The 18,491-nt window shown below is 36.5% G+C and overlaps 1 protein-coding gene across 4 annotated transcripts in view; it reads right to left on the bottom strand.

The window, feature by feature from the left end:
• ANAPC10 (anaphase promoting complex subunit 10) overlaps window positions 1–18,491 on the bottom strand; it is a 114,993-nt gene that overhangs the window by 59,250 nt on the left and 37,252 nt on the right. For all 4 annotated transcript variants that reach the window (XM_008267395.4, XM_089302438.1, XM_008267396.4 and 1 more), the window contains exon 4: window positions 13,331–13,451. In XM_008267395.4, coding sequence (XP_008265617.1) covers window positions 13,331–13,451 — 121 coding nt within the window. The remainder of the gene's footprint in view (window positions 1–13,330; window positions 13,452–18,491) is intronic.

Raw genomic sequence — 18,491 nt, 5'->3', positions numbered from 1 at the left:
TATATGCAATTCCTTTTTTACAATTGAAAAAAGAAATTCGGATCTGAAAAAGAGAACCTGAGTTGTTCAGCAATTCTTTCTGAAGCAAACTACACAAGTGTGGGTCACTTGCAAGACCACAGACTGCCTGCTGTTCATATTACTTGATAACTTCGTATTGCTATTGCATGCCTGCTTCAGACATTGTGCTGGGGTCTTTGACAAGTACCCACCTACCCACCTCTGCTCTGGTCAGCTGCCAACATCTGCTCTGTGTGCTCTCCTTATTAATAGGGGTTGGTGATATCTAAAACTATGTCATTTTCACTTTCATAAGGGAAACACATATTTCTATGGAATTATATCCTGCCTCAGGGTTAAATAAAAGGTTTTTCATCTTTACTTAATATATATGCTAAACTGATCTTCTGTATATAAAGAGAATTGAAAATGAATCTTGATGTGAATGGAATGGGAGAGGGAGCGGGAGATGGGAAGGTTGCGGGTGGGAGGGAAGTTATGGGGTGGGGGGGGAAGCCATTGTAATCCATAAGCTGTACTTTGGAAATTTATATTCATTAAATAAAAGTTAAAAAAAAGGTTACAATAAAAAAAAGAGTAAAAAAAAAAATAAAAGGTTTTTCAACTTTGTTTTTCCTTTTCTTTGCCCTCAGATGTTACTGCTGCCACTCTGTCTAAAAGACACAGTGCAATTTTTGTAAATTACTTAAAAAGTCACTTTGAAAAGAATTGGCTTTACAGCAAAATACTCTTGATAAAAATCTCATCAATTTTTAAGTTTACTTTAGAGATGCATTGGCAGTGTAAAACCTTGCAAATCAACACATTCTGAAACAAGAATCCATCTCAGAATCATCTTATTTAGCACAAACATACGTTGAGCACCCCTAATCCAAAAATCTGAAACCCAACATGCTCCAAAATCCAAAACTTAGAGAGTACTGACATGATGCCACAGTGGGAAATGATCAGACCTGTTCCATGCATAAACTTATGAAAAATACTGGCACACTACGACTATAAGGCATATGTGAAGCACACTAACTTCATGTTTGTACTTGGGTCCCGTCCCCCAAAACATTGCATTACTTATATACAAATATTTGAAAATCTGAAAAAACCTGAAATCCAAAACACTTCTGGTCCCTATCGTTTTTGATAAGGGATATTCAACTTGTGCAGACATTTCCAGGGCATTCTTTTCTACTTCATACCCTCCACATCTAAATTCTAATCACACGTGGATGAGTCCCAAACCCACAACTCTAACGCACCCAGACTTCTTTCCTCAGATTTTGATCCATATACCCGACTATCCACTAAACATCCCTCCATTTGAAGAAATGCCAGAAATCAGTAATGGAAATTAATCTCATCTTAACACCTTTCTTTCCACTCCACTTCTAATAAATGGCAACATTCTACTAGCTGTGCAAACCTCAGAAGAATTCTAGACATCCCTTCTAACTCATCGAACCCCATCCATATTTCCAATATACCCAAGGTGACAGTCACTCACAAATCCTTTTGACACTACTTCAACTACAATCCCCTTCCTCTTGAACACAACTGGCCTGGCCTTAATTAAATCCTCATAATTTTCACCTAGTTTTCTCAGTGCTCCAGCCCAATATCACCACGATTAAACTCCATCAGTTTTTCAAAGCCTGACAGTAAGCTCAAAAGGGCTTTTGCCTATAAATATTCACTGAAATTATTATAAACTATATTGATTCCCCTTTAAGAATATAAGCTATCGCTTCTCGGCCTTTTGGCTAAGATCAAGTGTAGAATATAAGCTTTTTATGTTATATCCCAGTAAATGTGCTGAATGAATAAGTCCTCCAGTCTTCTTGCCACTCCCTCACACCTACCCACGTTCAGTTCCGTCATTATGCCTTGCTACTGGCTTCCAGACCTTTATGCACAGCATGGCCTGCTTGAACGCCTCTGCTTTATTCTGCACCTGAAGAGGCTTTGCATGCATTCTTGTGAGTCAGTGGAACCACCACCTCCTTAGAAAAACTTCCCAAACCACAGCTACCGATAATCTGTTGTGCTCCAACAGCGCCAATATGCATTTGTCAGATTCTGACCTAACTGCTCATTTATTTGCCTGAGTCTTCACCAGAACTGGGACAATGTCTGTTGTATATGTAATATCAAACTTGGTGCCTGGCATTCAGCAGGGCCTAAACAAATATTTATAGAACAAAGCATGATTCTATTTGGTATGGGAATGCCAGACTATCTCTTTTAAATAACCTATGGTCTAGTGGAGACAAGAATGTCTATTTTGTACAAATATATGATATTCTACTGTAGAACATGCAAGAGTACTTCATGGAAATACAATAAAGGCAAGTTTATTTTGGTGCAAAAAAAACTGAAATGCAGTTTCACAATATGCATTTTAAGGTTCTTTCATAATCTTTTTAAAGCTTCCTCATATTTTAGTATCAGGAACTATATAAACCTCAACTCCATTTTGGAAATTAGAAAGAAACGCAACGTCAAACAAAAATTTTCAAAAATTCCACCTATTACTTTTAGAGAGTGATACAAAAAGACAATGTTTCTGGCCTAAAAATCATGTATGTCACACCAAAACATCCTATGCTGATTTCAGATATGAACTAAAGTTATTTTTAAAAACTAATTTTACAACATACTTTCTTTTAAACTAGCTAAATTCAATAGAAAATATTTTTCCAAAGGCTCAATAAATTATAGTCTTATCAACCAATTTATGTTCATAGATACTGTCTGTTATTCTACTTTACATAAAAATGTTTACAATAGGTCCCTCATAAGAAAGTAATTGTAATTAGATTTTAAAATCAATGGAGAGAGTCAGAGCCTTTTCTGCATCTTCTTACTCTACCACACACATTAATGGAATTCAAATTATAATAGTAAATATTATTTTAACAGAAGAACTGACTTACTAACCACTTCTATCAAAGTACCATATATGGACTCACACAGCTATGCTACTGATTTAAGACACACGTAGGGAGCCAAAGCGCTTGTTCACATGGAACAAAGGGAAAATATCATTACAGCTCTCTTAACAATGAAAGCTTATTTCAAACCTCCTCTTAAAAACTAAAAAGTGAATAAAAGAAAAGCTGTTAACCCTTTATTACCTAATAACAAAAACAAGGCTTCAAATTCACTTAAGTGCCCCATCTTGCACACCATCAATATTTCATCCTTTTGTAGTCACAAATTTTAGAAGCAAAGTGCTAACAGCGAATCAAAGGACAATTGTAACACCTGCTGAAATACTTGTTTAACCTTAACAAGATGCTTTGCATATAATAGCACAGAAATAATTTTGAGCACTGTCACAATATGGCTATTAAGTCACTTTAGTTTCATATTTAAGAATAAAAATTGCCCAATAGTTTTTAAAAAGAGAAATAAGTACTATATAAATTGAAAAGTTTTCTTAGGTTCCAGCTGGAGATGTTTTCTAAAAAGTTAAAATGGTAACGGCTAAAATATAGTGTTCTTTTGATTGCATGCTCTAAATAACAAAAAATTTCCTCACATATTATTATTCTTTCCAAAAACCTAAGAACTGGAGCCAAAATATAATGCTAAAATACAAAGATTTAAAAATGTTTAAGTTTTACAGCACTATCTTTATTTGAAAATTCTCTTAAATAACACGACTTCCTACACAAATTAACAAAATTAAATGAGTTATTCTAAAGACAATGATATAAACACTGAAATGCTTAATTCTTCTATATAAAAAGCTTCTTGTAAAGAAACAGTAAGTTACAAGTATCTTACAAATTGTTCTTAAACCCTAATTTGTGTGGGATGAGAAATTTTTGAACAGAAGAAAGAATAAGTAACATAAATAAATTCAACTCTGGCATCAAAAATACTCTACTTGACCAAAATCAGTTTTAGTATCTTATAACTATTCAGCAGAGTCCATCTTAAGCCCCTCCTCAAGTACTGAAGTTAAAATGCACATTCTAGAATATTAAAGGAGTACCTAATTCCTTTGTAGGGAATTTTTCAATTGGCAACAAAGATATAGATATAATCATGTTTCACAACTCAAATTCAGGAAAAAATATTTAACAGAAAAAGAATATTTCAGGATAAATAGGGTAATCATTAGCTTTTCTCACTTTGAACTAATTGTTAAATTGCTATTTCAAATCATAATAAAATTAAATAAAATAAACATTTAGAATATTTCAAGTAAACAAATCCATAATTTCTAGTAAAAAAGGAAAACATATTAAAACATTCCAATACACACAACACCCTCCAGTGGGCAAACATCCATGGAAAAATAGAAAAAGATTTAGCTGGATTTTTTACTCAGTTAAATCAATCCTATAGCTAATGAAATGATGGTTTTAAGAATCTCAAAAAAGTTCAGACTATTTTAATCATTTATCTTATATTTAAATTAGAGGCAGCAAAAATTTCTTTCAAAAATGTAGATTGTATATTGATGTAAAAATAAAATAAATCATGATCTGCTTCATCTTTCCCTTGCAAAGTGCTATCTGATTCTTATTTAACTTATATACAATAAATAAATATAACAAATCACACACAAGATATATAATTAAAAAGTATCCTCTGTATCATGAGCTACAAAGATCTAGGAACTAATATTTTAAAGCAATATCCAAAAATTATGGTTCTTTAGTGAGAACTATGGCAGAAAAGTTGTATATCCGTTAAGTTTTCCAGGAAAACAACTACATTATAACTAGGTAATATTTAGTATTACTGGTCTCATGAGGCTATGTGGTCACTACACAGAAATATAAACATACAGAAAAATTAAGAGACTACTACAAGAGCCCTTTTTCTATATATCTAATGCTTCAACACTTGAATAGTATAATAGTAGCAATAACCAGATTAAAAGTAGTTTACAAGGTTCAAATATCATTTAAGGTTTCTGCTAACAACCACTCAAAATGCTTATATAATGTGAGTAAAATTTACAACAGAGCCAAAAACGTCTTTATTATATAAATCTAGGAATCTTGCATGAAGATGTACATTTCTCAAAATGCATCAAACATGTTTTGAACATAAATTCTCTAGGAACAACTAGTACAACTGACTACTTTGGTCTTGAACTTATGAGACTACAGTGACATCTAGTGGAAATTTCAGATATATATCACACGCATCAAAATATTTTATTGCTAGCATTTCACTTATTTCAAATGGCCTGAGGAATTATATGACAAAACTGTAGTTATAAACCAGAACAAGACAACTCTACTTCCAAAACCTTCTCAGTATGCAACCCAGTCATTTGACAAATAGAAAATGTTTGACATGTTTAAGAAGCAAATACAACTCATCAGAGCACTCAACATGAAGTAATCAGATATAAGTCTAAAAGGGGCTATTAATTGATTCAACACAATTTTGAAAAGAAAAATAAGTGAAAATATTCTGAATGAAAAAAGCACTGGAGTAAATGGAGGAACTTACTAAGTAGATTAAGAGATGATTTGTCTATAAATTTCCTCAAGCACAAGAAGTACATATTTGTTAACCAGTATGGTAGTTATTCAAAATAAGAAATGTTTTTAAACAAAAAAGAAGTGTCTTATGTATGACAATTTTTCAAAAACTTGTTAGGTCTCAAAGAGCCACTTTAAAAATAAATTAAATAACCACATATGATGTGAACAGTCATCTCAATAGCACCTACTTGGGTATATATGGCAGAAAAGGACTTCCAATCATGCACATCCCCACACTGGGAGCAATCTGAACAACTAGCCACATGCAAACATCAAAATATCTTCACAAGAACCATAAACCAGGAGAGTTTATGGCATCTGGGTGTAACATAGAAACTTGCAAGGATATACAGCAAGGGACAGGAAGGAGAGCAGTATATTACCTGTGTCACCCCTCCCCTAACCCAGGCAGCAAAGCTTGCAGATACCTGCAGCTAGGAGAGGGAAGCAAGCACTAGACTATGCCTCAGATCCCAACACCAGCCAGACTCAGTAACACCCAGCCACTAGTAGTATGCCACGGCTCCAGACTAGAGGCCCATGGACCCACGGACTGAGCCTTCAAGCCTCCCTGGTGTACTCAGAATCTGGGCCTACCTCATGGCTGGGCCAGACTTCACAAATTGAGCTTCCAGGCCTAACCCCAAAGACTCAATTCCAGGCTCATCCCAGCCCCAAACTCTGGATTGCCCCAACACCAAACTGGCTCCTATAAGCCATCTTCAGGTTTCCACCAACCAGCCAGCCCCCAACATCTTGTTATCAGTCCTGCACTATAAGCTCAGCTTCCAGATCAGCATCTGCACACCATAGGTTTTAGGCAATTCCAGTGCTGGACAAGCCCCACTCCAAGTGCCGCAAAGTCCAAAGGTCAGCATACAAAACTCCAGGCTTCAGGCCTGCCGGGCTCTTTGTTAGGACCTCTGGCCTCAGGCACCATGCCAGCAACAACAAAGACTCTAGATTTGCCTGGTGACATCTTGACCTCTATGACCCGGTGATCCAGCAGAGCCTAGGTCCAGCAACCACAGACCCTGACTCTTGGGCCATTCCAGTGGACCCATATTCTTGGCTGTCTCCTCCAGCACTTGCATTCAAGCCAGCCCTAACAGGCCTAGCCCTTAGGCCAGCATTAGCATAAAAAGCCATTAGGCCAGCTCCCACAGACCCTCTTGCCCTAGGATTAGGCTGGACACAGACTTCAGGCTGGCCCCTATGGCTCCAGGATCCAGGGAACCCACGTCCAGGATTGTTCTATCAGACCCTAGGCCCAGGCCCACCCCAGGGGACTCCAGTGTGACAGCAGTATCCATAAACCGAGGCTCCAGAACAGCCCCTGCAGACCCAGGCTACTGGCAAGACTCCACTGACTCTGGCTCCCTTGCAGACTTATCTCAAATTAAACAGATTTTAAGTCAAAAATTGTAAAAAAGAGACAAAGAAGGTCATGATATAGTATTAAAGGGGTCACCCCAGCAAGAGGATATTAAAAGTATACATTTATATGTACCCAACACCAGGGTATATAATAGCACATATTACATAAACTAAAGGGAGGAATACACTGTAATATAACAACAGCAGACAGCTTTAATATCTCATTTCAGCAATGGCATTTGGCTATTTAAAAGAAATGTTAGGGATCTAAAGGGAGACATGGGCTCCAATACAATAGCAAGGGGGACTTTAATACCCCACTTTCAGCAATGGACAGATCAACCCGACAGAAAATCAGCAAGGAAACAGTAGGGTGAATTGACACTACATGCAAAATGGACCTAACAGATACCTACAAAACTTTATATCCTAAGGCTGCACAACACACATTCTTTTCACCAGTGCATGGAACTTTCTCTAGGATTGACCACATGCTAGGACCTAAAGTAAGTCTCAGCAAATTCAAAAGAATCAAAATCATACCATGAATCTTCTCAGACCACAATGCAATGAAGCTGGAAATCAGGAACTCATGACATATGCAAGTAAATGGAGAATGAACAACACGCTCCTGAATGAACAGTGGGTCACAGAAGAAATCAAAAAAGGAATCAAAAAATTTCTGGAAACAAAGATGACAATACAACTATCAAAACTTATGGGATACAGCAAAAGCAGTGTGAAGAGGAAAGATTATAGAAATTGGTTCCATAATCAAGAAATTGGAAAGGTACCAAATAAATGAGCTATCAATGCATCTCAATAAAAACAATAGCAAACAAATCCAAAACAAGTAGGAGAAAACAAATATTTAAAATTAAAGAAGAAATAAACAAAATTGAAAAAAAGAACCAATTCAAAAGACCAACAAAACAAAGAGCTGGTTTTTTGAAAAAATAAACAAAATAGACACCCTACTGGCCCAACTAATAAAAAAAGAAGATCCAAAGCAATGAAATTATAGATGGAAAAGGAAATGTAATGACACCACAAAAATAGAAAGAATCATCAAAAATTATGAAAAAGATTTGTATGCCAACAAACTGGGAAACCTAGAAGAAATGGATAGATTCCTGAACACATACAACCCACCTAAATTGAGCCATGATGACATAGAAAACCTAAACACATTACCACGACAGAAATTGAATTAGTAATAAAGACCCTCCCCACAAAGAAGACCAGATGGCTTCACCACTGAATTCTACCAGACATTTAAAGAACTAACTCCAATTCTTCTCAAACTATTCAAAACAATTGAAAGAGAAGGAATCCTCCCAAATTCTTTCTATGAAGCCAGCATCACATTAATTCCTAAACCTGGAAAAGATACAACAGAGAAGAGAACTACAGAACAATTTCCTTGATGAACATAGATGCAAAAATCCTCAACAAAATTGTGGTCAATTGAATCCAACATCACATCAGAAAGATCCTCCACCCAGACCAAGTGGGATTTATCCCTGGTATGCAGGGATGATTCAACATTCGTAAATCAATTAATGTGACACATCACATCAACAAAATGAAGAATTAAAAAATATGATTATCTCAATAAGTGAAGAGAAAGCATTTCATAAAATACAACACCATTTCACGATGAAGACTCTAAGAAAATTGGGTATAGAAAGAATAATCCTCAACACAGTGAAGGCAATTTATGACAAACCCAAGGCCAGCATTATATTGAATGGGGAAAAGATGGAAGCATTTCCACTTAGATCTGGAAGCAAACAAGGATGCCCACTCTCGCCATTGCTATTCAATATAGTACTGGACGTTTTAGTCACAGCAACTAGGCAAGAAAAAGAAATCAAAGGGATACAAATTGGGAAGGAGGAAGTCAAACTACTCTATTTACAGATGACATCCAAAAGACTCCACTACAGACTACTGGATTTGGAAAAATAGCAGGATATAAAATCAATACACAAAAATCAACAGCCTTTGTATACATAGACAAAGCCATGCATGGCTGAGAAAGAATTTCCAAGATCAATCCCATTCACAACAGCTACAAATAAAAAGCAAATACCTTGGAATAAATTTAACCAAGGACATCAACAATCTCTACAATGAGAATTACAAAGCATTAAAGAAAGAAATAAAAGAAGATAAAAAAAAATGGAAAAATCTTCCATGTCCATGGATTGGATTGGAAGAATCAATATTATCAAAGTGTTCGTACTTCTGAAAGCAATTTTAGATTCAATGCAATACCATTCAAAGTACCAAGGACATTTTTCTCAGATATAGAAAAAATGATGCTGAAATTCATATGGAAACACAGGTGACCTCAAATAGCTAAAGTAATCTTATAAAAGAAAAACAAAGCTGGAAGCAACAACATACCAGATTTCAAGACATACTACATGGCAGTTATAATCAAAACAGCCTGGTACTGGAACAAAAACAGAAGGACAGACAAATGGAACAGGATAGAAACACCAGAAATCAATTCAAGCATCTACAACCAACTTATGTATGACCAAGAAGCTAAAACCATTCCCTGGAGCAAGGACAGTTTCTTCAACAGATGGTGCTGGAAAAACTGGATTTCCAAATGCAGAAGCATGAAGCAAGATGCCTACCTTACAATTTACACAAAAATCAACTCAAAATGGATTGAAGACCTAAATCTCTTCCCAGATACCATCAAATTACCAGAGAACATTGGGGAAGCCCTGCAAGAAACTGGAATAGGCAAAGAGTTCTTGGAAAAGATGCCAAGACACAGAAATCAAAGATAAAACTAACAAATGGGATTACATCAAATTGAGAAGCTTCTGTACTGCAAAAGAAAGACCAGGAAAGTGAAGAGGCAAGCAACAGAATGGGAGAAATTATTTGCAAATTACACAACTGATAAAGGATTAATAACCACAATATATAAAGAGATCAAGAAATTCCACAACAAAACAAACAACCCAGTTAAGAAACGGGCAAAGGATTTAAACTGACATTTTGCAAAAGAGGAATCCAAATGGCCAACAGACACATGAAAAAATGCTTAGGATCACTAAACATCAGGGAAATGAAAATCAAAACCACAATGAGGTTTCACCTCACCCAAGTTAGAATGGCTTTCATACAGAAATCAACAAATGACAAATGTTGGCAAGGATGTAGAGGGAAAGGTACCCTGGTCCACTGTTGGTGGGAATGTAAACTGGTAAAGCCACTATGGAAGACAGTATGGAGATAGTTCAGAAATCTGAATATAGACCTACCATATGACCCCACCATTCTACTCATGGGAATTTACCCAAGGGAAATGAAATCAGCAAATAAAAGAGTTATCTGCACCCCCATGTTTATTGCAGCTCAATTCACAATAGCTAAGACATGGAATCAACTCAAATGTCTGTCACTTGAAGACTGGATAAAGAAATTATGGGATATGTAACCTTTATTTATTTATTTATTTTTGACAGGCAGAGTGGACAGTGAGAGAGAGAGACAGAGAGAAAGGTCTGCCTTTTTGCCATTGGTTCACCCTCCAATGGCAGCCGCGTTGATCCGAAGCCAAGAGACAGGTACTTTTCCTGGTCTCCCATGGGGTGCAGGGCCCAAGCAGTTGGGCCATCCTCCACTGCACTCCCTGGCCACAGTAGAGAGCTGGCCTGGAAGAGCGGCAACCGGGACAGAGTCTGGTGCCCCAACTGAGACTAGAATCCGGTGTGCCAGCGCCGCAGGCGGAGGATTAGCCTATTGAGCCGCAGCGCCAGCCGGGATATGTAATCTATGGAATACTACACAGTGGTAAAAAAAAAAATGAAATCCGGTCATTTGCAACAAAATGAATGAACCTGGAAAACATGATACTTAGTGAAATAAGGGACAAATACCATATGCTCTCTCTGATCTGTGATAACTAATAGAGCACCTAAAAGGCAATCTGTAGAAGTAAAACTGACACTTTGAGAAGAAATGACTTGAACAGCCCTTGTCTTGACTGTTAAGGAACAATTTTTTTCATACTATTTGCTGAATTCTTTACTTAACATAGAGTTAACTACAAGTGTATAGTCGATTGAAATTAGGTCTTCGTAAAAAATAAAAGTGAGAATAAGAGAAGGATGAGGAATAGGGGTTGGCATTTGGGTGGGAGGGTAGCCATGGTGGGAAGAATCACCATGTTCCTAAAGTTGTAATTACGAAGTGTATGAAGTTTTTACTTGTAAAGCTGTATAGTTCTGGATACATTCTTATGGACTTACTCTAAGGTACAGTTTAAAAACTTGCCATGGGACCCCAAATCCTCTATGCTGAGTGGTAAAATACAATCCAAAGTGTTAAAGTGATCATATGGATAGGGTTAAGCATTTGGTAATCATAATAGATAGAATAAAAAAGGAGTGAATGTTCCAACATGGGAAGCAGTCCACACAGCAGACCTGTAGAAAGACAATCACTTTAAATACCATTCTGACCTCAGAATCAGCCCGTAAGGCATTCTGGTCTGGCTGAAAAAGCCCACAAGAGCATTTCAGGCATGGAAAGCCAAGACACTGAGGCAAAACATGTCCTACATGAAGGACATCAGTGGGTGAGACCCCAGTGGAAATAAGTGGTCATTAAAGAAGGATGTACTTTTCTCTGAAAGGAGGAGAGAACTTCCACTGTGCTTATGGTCTTGTCTAAATACTGACGGAGACTGTGGATTCAAAAGGCTTCCACAGCCTGGGCAACTCATGCCAAGAGCCTCAGGCGATCACTGATGTCATACATAAGAGTTAAATTAACTGTTAAATTAACAACAGGAGTCACTGTGCACTAACTTCCCATGCAGGACCTCTGTCCTCAAAGATTGTATTATGAGAGTTAAAAGTAAAACTTTTCTCAAAGATTTATTTCATTTTAGTGTATTAAGTGGAGGATATTCTTACATCTAATAAGTTTTAGTTATTATGTCTAAATGTCCAACTCTATTGCTTGGATACTAAGAAAGTGGATTTTGAGTGTTCTAACCACAAAAAGATAAAGTATAAGATAATGGATATGTTAATTATGTTGGTTTAGCCATTCACAATGTGTACATATTTCAAAACATGGTATACAGGATAAATACATGTAATCTTTATTTGTCTATTTAAAAAACCTGACATTTTTAAAAAGCAATGGATATTTGAAAGATAAAAACAAAACAAAAAATATCTGCAGATAATACTCTCCTATTCTTTCAGTGCATAAGCAAATTTCAAAAGAGAATAATACTTCACTTAATGAGAAAACAATGATAGTACTTGTGGTTTTTATTAGGTATGTTATTACTAAATCTGGTAATAAATATAGTGTGAAAACATGTCTTAATATAAACACAAGACCAAATAAGAGTCCAGGCCACAAATCAATTAGAGGTCTTTCCAAGATCGCAAGTGTTTCCCAGATCTCTTAGAACAACCAGATTTTAATGATTATTTGAGCTCAATTATTTTCTGACCAAAAAATATTAAGAGCCAAAATTTACAAGTTCACAACAGTTCAAAGTCACTGAAAATATTACTGACATGTAAGTATTCTGTGACTAGTAAAATTTGGGTCAGAAAAACAATGCCTCAACAGCTTCAAAAAGTTATATACAAAGTATACAGTGATACATTCAAACATGCAGTTAAACTCAGGATAAAAAGAATGAAGCACTGAAATATGCAACATGAATATATCTCAAAAATTAGATAAAGTGAATTTATATTAAAGAAATTATATAATCATTATATCTGATATGATCCATTTATATGAAATTCTAGAAAAGGCAAAACTGATATATGGTAATAAATAAATAAAATCAGACCAATCATTATAAAAAGCAATGGATATAAAGACAGTTATAAACAATAGTTTTTTGGAGTGACAAAAATGTCTAAATCTTAATAGTAGTGCATTTATCAAAACTTACCAAATAATCTACTCAAAATGTGTGTAAAATTGCACAAAAACTTACCTTACAAAATAAACATTAAGCAAATATTGATAACTCTTAACATATCATGCTGAAATATTTGGGGGTAAAATGTATTAGATATCTGCTACTTATTTTGAAATGCATAAAAAATTAGATGGACAAATATAATAAAATATAGCAAAATATTAACTATTGATGAATCTAGTTGGTGAGTATACTGGGTTTACTGTATAATTTTTTCATCTCTTCTGTATGTCTGCAAATTTTCATAGTATTTTTAAAAAGCAATGACTATTCACAAGAAAATAAAAATGCTATATACAAATATGCTTTTTTCACAATTTACAATTTACCTCTTATACATCAACATTTTCACTTGTTAACTGAATGTCAACTGTTACTACCCTCTGAAGAGTAAGTGTTAAAGGATGACATATTTATAAGAACTTGACAGACATACCCGAATTTCTTGAAGGTTGTGAAAATTATTTCCTACTCTGACTGAGATCTTGCTTGGAGTATAGCTTTCATCAGATTTGTAGTCTGCATAAATACATAATGTCTTCACTGTTGTCTTTCTTCTAAAAGCAATAAAGTAAAAGCAACACATACTTTATCATATGGAAAAATTTCTCCCAAAGCATCTTCTCTTCTGATGCTAAAAATCATAGTCTGCTAAAATTAGTATTCGAATCAATACTTTCCATTTCTTTTAATTTCAACAATAATGACAATTAAGAACATGTAAAGTAAAAATATATTTTATGTAGACATTTCTCGTGTAGAACATGCTCAAGAACCAGCCATGAACAAAGAAAGAAACACCGAAGCCAGATGATGTACCTTAGTCTGCAAATATTAAGGATGCCTATCTTTGTCATCTGTATTTTAGACAGATATTATTGTAACAAGCTTGGCTTTCTTTACTACTTAATTACTTAATTTCCTATATTAATACTGAACAATAACTAATTAAGTGAAAAATTTAGTCCAACAAAAAGACAAAATGTCTTTAAAAAGAAAACATAATCCATTACCGAATCCAAGAAATGAAATTCTGCTCTTAAAAAATAAAAGAAATATATATATCGTCTAGGAAAATAAGCAAAGAATTTGCAATAGAAAATGAACCTCAGAAAAATGTAAAGAGCCAAAAACATGACAATATGTTCAATTTCTTTTTTTTTTTTGACAGGCAGAGTGGACAGTGAGAGAGAGACAGAAAGGTCTTCCTTTGCCGTTTGTTTACCCTCCAGTGGCCGCCACGGCCGGCGTGCTGCGGCTGGCGCACCTCGCTGATCCGATGGCAGGAGCCAGGTACTTATCCTGGTCTCCCATGGGGTGCAGGGCCCAAGGACTTGGGCCATCCTCCACTGCATTCCCTGGCCACAGCAGAGAGCTGGCCTGGAAGAGGGGCAACCGGGACAGAATCTGGCGCCCCGACCAGGACTAGAACCCGGTGTGCCAGCGCCGCAAGGCGGAGGATTAGCCTAGTGAGCCGCGGCGCCAGCCCTCAATTTCTAATAGTCAAAGAAAGAGAAATAAAAGCACAGAAATATGAAATTTATCATATTGGAAAACATTAAAATAACTGATAATACCCAAATTTGATTAGAAAAAGGTAATTTCTTAGCCAGTTTGTATGTACATAACCACACAATCACGAGGGTAAACAATATATATTTTATAAAGTACTGTGTTGTTAAGCTATGATGTTTGGTAGGTTAAGTATATTTCTTTTCTTTAGGTTAAGTATATTAAATGCATTTTCTACAATAAGATTTTGAGTTTCTGATGAATTTATCAGGGTATAACCCAACTGTTACATTAAACAGCATCTGTATTTAAAAGAACCATGCAGGAAAGGGTGTTTGGCACAGTGATTAAGACACTGCTCCAGAAACTCACCTCTCACATTAGAGCACCTGGGTTTCCAGCCTCATTCCAGTTTCCTGCTAATGCACATCCTGTTAACAAGGTATGGCCTAAATGGCTGGGTTCCTGACACCCACATGGGAGACCTGGATGGAGTTACAGGTTTGTGGCTTCAGTCTGGCCCAGCACAAGCTACTGTGAGCATTTAGAGAGTGAATCAGTGGATGGAAAATCAGTATTTGCCTCTCTAATACATTAAGAAATAAAAATAAAAATTGAAAACCACCATACAAATATGTAATTATAGTAGGAAAAAAAGCAGATTACAAGGCACCATATATAAAAGAATTGCATTCTGAGGAAAACAAAAGATATTTTGAAGGAATATACATCTATGCTATGTATAAAAAAGGCCTATGAAGTCATAAAAATAATAAAAGTGACAATTTTGGTATAGTAGAACTATGGGAGATCAGTTTTTTCTTTATGATTTCTACATTTTCTGAATGACTTTTCAGAATGAGATGATATTACTTGGCCATCAGAAGGAAGAAACTGGGCAATTAAAAAAAAAACTGATCCTAAAATTCATTAAGAATTAAATGTGCTTTGAAAGTTAAATTCTAGTATAAACTGGCTTTATCGTAATAACAATGATCTCTTTAGAAAGCAGTCTGGGTCAAAAGTCAGCCTGTGAAGACAGCAGGGTATCTGTCATAGCCCTTAGTTAGGGGAGCAAGCTTCTGTAACCTAAGCTGTTCATCAGAAAGGAATGGGGACAGTTAAGGACTTTGCCTCAGCTCAAGATGTAAAACACTAAATATCTAAAAATGATTGACAGGATAAATACCACTACCAGGTTTCCATAAAGAAGTCAGAAGTATCAAACTGACATCTTTTTCTTTTTTGCTAGGCTAAAAGAGAAACATGAGAGGAAGTAAAGGAGTAGGAGGAAACTTTTAATGACATCCTAAAGACCTTTTCTTTGATGATCCACAAGCAGAAAGTAGAAGCTCTTTCTTACCATGGTGAGATCAAAGATCATGAAGAATATTCTTAGGGACTTTGGTTTTTTGACAAAAGAAAAAGCAGGCCTAAAGGATCAAGCTCTTTGCTCAGAGTAGTTTTATTTCTATACTATGAAATTCAGGACAATATGGTCACTAAATCATAAAGATAATCCAGGTGAGGTTTAAAAGGAAGAGACTACTAATAACACTACTGATAATAAAAACAATAGCAGCAGGGGACCAGCACTGTGGCATGGTAGGCTAAGCCTCCGCCTGGGGCTCTGGCACACAAGCATAGGTGCGGGTTTGTGTCCAGGCTGTTCCTCTTCCCATCCAGCTCTCTGCTATGGTCTGGGAAAGCAGTGGAAGATGCCTCAAGTTCTTGGGCCTCTGCACCTGTGGGAGACCTGGAGGAAGCTCCTGGTTCCTGGATCCAGCTGTTGCGGCCATTTGGGAAGTGAACAAGCAGATGGAAGACCTCTCTCTGCCTCCCCCTCTCTTTGTCATTCTCTCTCAAATAAATAAATAAGATCTTAAAAAAAAATAATAGCAGCAAATAGCAAACGGGTTTGGCTCAAAAAGTAATGTTTTACATATACCACCTTGTTTATTCCTTAACCTAGCAATACAGCTACTATTGTTATCTCCATTTACTGACTAAATAATAATAATAGGAACACTCAAGTTAATCCCTAGCTTAAGGTCAAAAAGCTAGTAGGTATGCACAGTTGGGAGTATCTGTCTACCCCACAGGATCTCAACCAGTATTGCCTTTTATTTAATTAATTGTACTCAGTTATTCAACAGTCATTGATACAAATTTACAATAATATGCAAGCTTTTGCAATTCACATTTTATCTAAAGCATGGGTTCACACATCATATATCCCAGGTTCATGTATCCCTAGAAATCATATAGTTTATATGAATGATACAAGCATTGCTCCATTAGATTTGCAGAGGAAATTGACATCACCAAAAGTTTTTAAAATTATTCTGAAAGATTCAGTAAAATTTTTTCTTAATGTTGCTTTAACAGACACATAATTGTACATATTTATGGGCTATGGTGTGATATTTAAATACTTGTATACAGTGTATAATGATCAGACCAGAGTGACTGGTGTATCTATCACCTCAAACTTTAAATGTATGATTAAATGTTTTCTTTAAGATTTATTTATTTGTTTTCTTTAAGATTTATTTATTTGAAAGGCATAGTTGCAGAGAGACAAGAAGAAACAGAGATTTTTTTCCATCTGCTGATTCATTCTCTATATGGCCTCAAAGGCCTGAGCCAGGAGCCATGAACTTCTTACGAGTCTCTCATGCGGGTGCAGGGACCAAAGGGCTTGAGTCATCTTCCACTGCTTTCCCGGGCGCATTAGCAGGGAGCTGGACTGGAAGTGAGAAGCTGGAACTCGAATGGGCGCCCATAGGGCGTGCCAGCACCACAGGTAGTGGTTTTACCCACTATGCTACAGCGCTGGCCACATGAGTAAAATGTTTTTAACCACAATTACCCTACTGTTCTACAGAATGTCAGAGGTTATTCCTCCTACTCAATTGTACCCCTGTGCCTGCTGCCTTCTCTCCTCCTTATACACCTTCTCAGCCTCTGGTATGCACTATTCCTCCTCCCACTAGTATTAGATCAACTTTTATTAGTTTCTAAATATGCACGGACTTCAAAAAGTTCATGGAAAATAAGATGAAAAGATAATATGCATTTTCCACAAACTTTCTGAAATGCCGTTAACTGGGAACATGCAGTATGTGTCTTTCTGTGCCTTATTAACCCAAAGTTCTCCATAGATGACAGAATTTTACATTAAAATCTTGTGAAACTATTTATCAATTTTATCTTATGATGAATGAAAAAAACTGCATAGAAACTCATGAGGTTTCTCAAACAGCAATGTATGTAGGAAGATGAAAAGATTATGAAACACAGTAGCTGCTATTCTAATTGCTCAAATCACCACTATAATAATAATTACCTGTATTTAATGGTCAATGCTCACTGTAGGTCAGATATCATGACAAACATGACAAGGTATTACAAGAGGAAAAGGGTAATCCTTCCGCATTCCTGATGACACAAGTAACATTCCTAGCATTTATTCCTTCACCCACTACCCACTTTCTCCTGAGAAAGAGCTGTTGGCAGGAAAACAAACATTTACTTTGTTCCTCCCTGTCATAATTTTAATAGGAGGGGCTGGCACTGTGGCATAGTGGGTAAAGCCACTGCCTGTAGTGCTGGCATCCCATGTGGGTGCGGGTTCAAAACCTGGCTGCTCCATTTCTTATCCAGCTTTCTGCTGTGGCCTGGGAAAGCAGTAGAAGATGGCTCAAGTCCTTTGGCCCTGGCAATCACATGGGAGACCCAGAAAAAGCTCCTGGCTCCTGGCTTCAGACTGGCACAGCTGCAGCCATTGTGGCCATCTGGGAAGTGAACCAGCAAATGGAAGATTCTCTCTCTCTCTCTTTTTTTTTTCTCTCTCTCTCTTTCTCTCTCTGCCTCTGCTTCTCTGCAACTCTGCCTTTCAAATAAATTAATAAATCTTTAAAAAAATAAATAAATTTAATAGGAGCATGGGCCAGCTGGTTCACTCCCCAGATGGCAGCAATAACCAATCCGAAGCCAGGAGCCAGGAGCTTCTGGGTCTCCCACGTGGGTGCTGGGGCCCAAGGATTTGGTCCATCTTCTACTCTTTCCCAAGCCACAGCAGA

Source organism: Oryctolagus cuniculus, chromosome 8 (genome assembly GCF_051225735.1).
Source record: "Oryctolagus cuniculus isolate XC-2025 breed Fujian yellow rabbit chromosome 8, ASM5122573v1, whole genome shotgun sequence".
Classification (NCBI taxonomy): Eukaryota; Metazoa; Chordata; class Mammalia; order Lagomorpha; family Leporidae; genus Oryctolagus; species Oryctolagus cuniculus.
The sequence above is the reverse complement of the archived record's forward strand: the minus strand, read 5'-3'. Positions and strand labels throughout refer to the sequence as shown.